The following is a 6,000-nucleotide window of genomic DNA, read 5'->3' on the forward strand; positions in this document are numbered from 1 at the left end:
TTCCTTTAACAGGCTCATCTGTCACAAAATACCCGGGGGTGGAGTATTGCTTCCAGACCCCCCAGGACTACAATGCTCAGGCCCGAGACTTCTAAAAATGGTCCAGTTTGTTGATGTTGACCAAGATTGGTAAAGAAGAGAAAACTGAGCCTCAGCCGGTTTGGCTCAATGGACAGAGCATCAGTCTGCAGACGGAAGGGTCCCGGATTCAATTCCGGAAAAGGGCACGTAGCTTGGCTGCAGGCTGTGCAACCAGCCAATCGATGTGTGTTTCTCTCACATCGATGTTTCTCTCTCTGTCTTTCCCTCTCTCTTCCACTCTCTAAAAATCAATGGAAAAATATCTTCGAGTGAGGATTTTTTTTAAAAAGAGAAAATTGGAATTCACTGAAGGAAAGGCAGTAAGGACTGTAATCAAAGTATACCTACAACATGGGGGCTACAATATGGAATCTGAGAAGTCCAATGCTCCTTTGGACTTTTTAAAAAACATTATTAAACAATGACAAAGTACTTATCAATGCCAAAAAATGTAAACAGGCTTTGAAAACGGCATGAAAACAGACCCTTTTTGAGAGTTTCTACAATTGGAATTGGGGACAGCGGGTACCCACCGCCCCCCAATGGCTCTCGGCTCCCTCCCAATTGACAGTTTGCCTTCTTAGATCATCAACTGCGAAAGGTGACCACTGAGAAACACAGGAGAATGGAGGACCTGTTTCCACCTCTGTAGGGACTGAATTATTTAGAGGATTACCAAGGTCATTTTGCTTCTAAAAGCTGCACGCACACACACACACACACACACCCCTGCTTCAGCCTCCTCCCCCAAGAGGACTGCCCTCGGGTTAGCACCCAGGCCCCATTACAGGGCAGGCACCAAGCTGGGCACGCCGGGAACGCGCCCAAGAACCGGAAAACAGGTCCCAGGAACAGGAATGAGCCTCGGAAAAACAATTCTAAGAACGGGTCAAGCTTCCTGAAAGAGCGGGAACCCTGGTTTGGCTCTGAATTACCAGTAAGAGTGCTGCACTAGCAAAGAGGGAACACGGTTCTTAGGAAATGCACTCAGGCGGGGGCACAGGCGGCATCAACTCCAGGGACCCCAAGCGGGCAGACGCCCAGCCCTGGGAGCTGGGGACCGGGCCAGCTTCATCGGGGAGGAAGCCCCCGGGCCAGAGGCCGCGTCTGGCCCGACCCGGAGGGAAAACGTGGAACCAAAATGGAGGGGCCCCGGCGAGTGGCTCCGGGACGACAGCCGCGTGGTGGCTTCTCATGGCGCCGGCCGCTCCCAGCTCGCTCCGCCCGGGCACCTCTGGCCGGCGCCCCGGGGGAGCCCTGCTCCGAGCCAGGTTGGACGGAGGTGGCGGAACGGCACGGGAAGCAGCAGCCGCCTTACAGGCAGTTCGGGGCGTAAAGAAAGGAACGTCTGGGAGGACGCCGCCCTCGCCCACCTGCAGCAGCGGCCCGGGGTCAGGGGAAGCGTCCCCCGGCCTCTCCTCGCGGGGAGCACAAAGAAAGGGGGCTCCCGCGGACACGGCCCCTCGCCGCGGGTCCCAGCGCGCACGCCGCGGGCATCGGAGCGTGGCGCCAAGGAACTTTCCCGCGGAAGCCGGCCACGTCTCCTCCGCAGCCATAAAGGGAAGCCCCGTCTATGGCCATCTCACTGATGCCACCGCATCCCTGTGGCTCTCGGGACTTCACCCGGAAAGCCCTGCAATCCCAGCCCGAGCGGGGCTCCCTTCCCGGGACGCGCCCCGCGCGCTCGCAGCCTCCGGTCGGGTCCCGATCGCTCCGCCGTGGGCACCGGGCTGCGCGGCTGGGCGCGTGTCCCCGCGAGGCCAGGAAAGGGATGCGCTGGGGGCTCGTTGGGGACCCCACTCCGAGCCCTCTCCCCAACAGCGAGCGGACTTGCAAAACAATAAGCATCCGCCGCCGCCGCCCCTCCCCCACAGGACCCGGGCCACGAGTGAGCGGCGCCGGGAAAAAGACCCCGCGGGGGTGGCCGGCACCCCGAGTCTCGGACCACCCGGTACCCGCCCGCCACCCCGCCGCACCCCGAGTCCGCGCTGGAGCGCCGCCAGCAGCGAGGCGCGCGGGCCACGCGGCGGCTGCAGCAGCTGACACGGCCCGCGGCCGCTGCCCACGGGCGCCGCGCCGGCCCCGGGAGGCAGAAGCGCGGACCCACGTACCTTGCCGCTGGCCGTGCCCCCGCTGACGCCGATCAGGAAGGGCTCGCCGCCGTTGGGCTGCTGGTTCTGTAGGGTCTGCTCGCTGTCCCCGGCCATGACTCGCGCCGCCCCTCCTCCGCGGCCTGTGCGCGCGGACGCACGCGCCCTCGCTCCCCGCCCGCCCGCCGCGCCCGGCTCCCTCCGCCCCGCCGCCGCCGCCGCCGCCGCCGCCGCCCGGGAGGCCGCCGCCGCCAGCCGCTCGGATCCGGTGTGGGCTGCGGTCCCGGAGGAGCGAGCGCCTGCCTGTGCGCACGCGGCGGCCCTTACATCCCCGGGGCGGGCAGCGTGATGCTGCTGCTCCAATCCGGCGGGCGTCGCGCTGCGATTCGCCCAGGCGGCGGCGGCGGGCGTCTGGCCCAGCCCCCGCCCTCGGCCGGCCGCCGCCCGCGGGCGCGGGAGGGTGCGAGCCGACCGCCTCCCCGTCCGGCGGTTAACCCTTCCCGGCGACCTGGGGCTTTAATTGGAGATGCCGCCAGCTCTTCCCAAAAGGATAAAAGGCCGAAAGGGCGGGTCAGGTCCTGGAGGGAGCGCCCCGGTTCAGGAGCAAAAGGAGAACAAGCTTGGAACATGAAGATGAAACAAAGAGTTAGTGTCATTTTACCCAGGCTGAAAACGCGCTTTCCGAAAATTAGAATGTTTGCCCCTCCCGTTGGCCAAAGTAATGTCAGCCCTGGTGTGAAACATTTCCTCTCGGAAACCCCCAAACACCATCCTCCTCCACCGGCCACTCCATGGAGAAGGGGTAATTTGTGGGGCACGCTCCCTCCTAACGGCAGCGCCCTTTCAAACCGCAGTTTGAAACCCGAAGTTCCTGCGGAGTCAGGGTTAGTGCGAACATGCCCTGTGGACGATTCATAGCTTCAACTGCACTGTTTTTCCAGAGACGGGCCTCCGGGCGAGAAAGGCAGTGCCCGCCGCCGCCTGCACCCCCGGAGGCAGATCTCTGCATTTAGGAGCAGTGAGTCTCCAGCCTCAGTGATCCGCTAGATGGGAACAGTGATGGCAGGCACAGCCCAGGAGTGCTGTGAGCTGCCAATGAGTTGTTCTATTTGCAGTTCTGACAACAGTGCCTGGCAGTCTCCAGCGGTCACCAACCGGGGGTCCACAGACCTGAGGTCCGAAAGGTTGGCAACCGCTGACTCTAGACCATATTGTAAGTGTGTGAAGAGAAAAAGGCTGAAACTTGTTACCATAAAAACATCCAAACCTGTAAAGAATTTTTGTGAGTTTATTTGAGCCAAACTGTGGACAACTGCCAGGAAGCAGAATCTCAATGGATTGAGATAATGCTCCAGAAAATGGCGGTTCTTTTTCATCTATTTTGTAGATTAGAAAGGCGGGAGAAAGCAAAGCGGGGGAAACCCCTGGGATTGGATAAAAAGTAAAAGAGACACATACTTAGGTGGGTGCAGGATAGTTAACAGTCAACAATCTATATATATAAAAGCCAAGCGACCAGAACAACCAGTCGCTATGATGCGCACTGTGGTCCCAACCTCCGGTGGCCCCTCCCCCTCACGGGCCCAGCCCAATGGGGCCCCATGGGGTGGGCCAGCCGGACCAACCCCTGCACCAATTTGTGCACTGCGCCTCTAGTTAACATGATAACAATGACAATGAAGGAATTTGTGGTCTCTGTCCTGATGCCCAGCACATTAGGTTGTGCCTGGAGAGTTCCGGAAAAAGGGAAGTTACAAGTTACCCAGACATTACAAGGCTATGTTATCACAGGTGCAAAAAGACACATAGGTTCAGTTAAGGTAAAGGTTGACCTTTTCAATGCCTAGGATGTAACTAACCACCATAACTGCTTTTAGTTAAAGTTTAATTTCAGACCATCCTTTGTGGTGACTTTAGGTCTCTGCATTTGCAAGACCGCCATGCAGGCCTCCCCTGAGCTTGTTGGGTCAGCAAGTGGCTTTTTTCCCCCCACAAACTGGAAAGGGAACTTTTGTTGGGGCTGCGGGGACAGCCTAAACCAATGGTCGGCAAACTGCGGTTCACGAGCCACATGCGGCTCAAGAGCCGCAGTTTGCCGCTCTGTTGACTAATGAGTTTGCCGACCACTGGCCTAGACAAGTAATTTCCAGCCTCTGCCCCAGTGATTCTGGGATCGAATCAATGAGCTGATAGGGTCCTACAATCTAAGAGGATTTAAGCATCCTCTTTTAAAACAGTACATGTCCTTAAATTCAGGGACATATTGGGGGGGGGTGGAAATACTAAAGAAAATCAAGAGTATTAGAAAACATAAATGTTCTTTCCATATTTGAAGTTAGCTAGAAGGAGGTGCCTTCCCAAATGGCTGTGGGGTGAGTGCATTTGTGCTCATTTGTGAGTCAGCTTCTTCTCCCCCGTCTTTCCTCCACTAGAGATCTGACAGTCTTCAAGGACTTTTGCAGAGGTGTTTAAAGTCCAGGATCGGGCCTGTGAGAATTTTGAACTTGACTGACCCACAGCTAAGGGGATATTAAGTAGCTGAGAGGAAGAAGCGCTAGATAAAACAATGCCATGTCCTCTGTGAACTTCGCCCAAATTCCCACCTTCCTTATCATTCCTACCACTTTTCCCACAATATTTTATCTTATAAATTTTCAAACAGAGTTGGAAGAGTTTACAGTAAGTACCACCTAGATTCTCTGGTTCACATTGTACTGTGCTTGCTTTTCCACACTAGTCATCTACCCCTCCCTCTAGCCATCACATTTTGTTACAGCACTTGTTTCAACCTTTTGCTTTTATTAGTTTTATGTGGCTTAAACAGGCTGATACATTTCTTGCTTTTTGTTTGTTTGTATTTCATTACTATGTCCTCAGCACCTTCGGGCACAAAGTAGGACCTTAATAAAAATGTCTTGAATGAATGAAGAGACACCATGTATCATTTGTAGATTCCCAAGGGCCACTGAGCACAATGAGGGGCAAGCAGGAAGCATCAGATACATGTCACACGAATGAAGGAAGGAATGAATGAACAAATGTGGAAGAGGTAAGAGAGGACCAAGTCCAGTCCACTTCAGCTCTTTGGAAGGAAAGGTGTTCCCTAGATCAGCGGTCGCCAACCGGTGGTCTGAGAGGTCTGAAAGGTTGGCGACCGCTGCCCTAGATCATATTGATGCCGCTGCGACTGTCTTCCTGGCATTCTAAGTAACTGTCTACGAACTAGTTGAACCAACTCGTTAACTAAGCTAACTCATCACACGTCTCTGCACCGTTTAATAGTAATATCTGCCCTTCGTGCATGAGTTAAAATACACAGAACAAAAGCTGTCTGTATAAAGGGAAGCCTCTAAACCTACATTTCCAGCTGTCCTCTGCACTCCGTGTTTTCCTGTGCTGCATGTTGGCTCTTTCCTGTCCCTAGGGCTGGCTTCCCCACACAGAAGCTACCCACGTCCATTTAAACTACTAAGCGCATCCCAGCTCTGGTGACCTCAACAAGGACTTTCCCATCTTTGCTCTCTAAAGCCAGGCAGGCAGCCTGCTATTCCCTGTGCTGTGTCATCCTCTCTGGGGAGCCCGGCCGCTGAATCCCAGAGCTCAAGATGTTCAAGTCACGTCTGAGCCTACCGTAGCAATTACAATGCGGATTCTGAATTAAGTGATTCTGTTTTCTGTCCTCCTCCCCCTCCCACTAAGCGGGGAGGGCAGGAGGGGAAGGTTTTCAATAAAATCCAGAGTTCGAACAGATTCCAGGAAACACATTTTCTCGATATCTGTGATCATCTCTTGTATAGGTGCAGATTTCAGCCTGACCAAGCTCTGGCCT

General features: G+C 55.4%; 1 protein-coding gene across 1 annotated transcript in view; it reads right to left on the bottom strand.

The window, feature by feature from the left end:
• Nucleotides 1-2,364, bottom strand: part of UCK2 (uridine-cytidine kinase 2) — a 57,353-nt gene extending 54,989 nt beyond the window's left edge. Inside the window, exon 1 of the mRNA XM_054711746.1 lies at nt 2,193-2,364. Within this exon, the coding sequence (XP_054567721.1) occupies nt 2,193-2,288 (96 nt within the window). The 5' untranslated portion in view covers nt 2,289-2,364. The remainder of the gene's footprint in view (nt 1-2,192) is intronic.
• Nucleotides 2,365-6,000: the final 3,636 nt, after the last annotated feature.

The sequence above is a fragment of the Eptesicus fuscus genome, chromosome 22, assembly GCF_027574615.1.
Source record: "Eptesicus fuscus isolate TK198812 chromosome 22, DD_ASM_mEF_20220401, whole genome shotgun sequence".
Classification (NCBI taxonomy): Eukaryota; Metazoa; Chordata; class Mammalia; order Chiroptera; family Vespertilionidae; genus Eptesicus; species Eptesicus fuscus.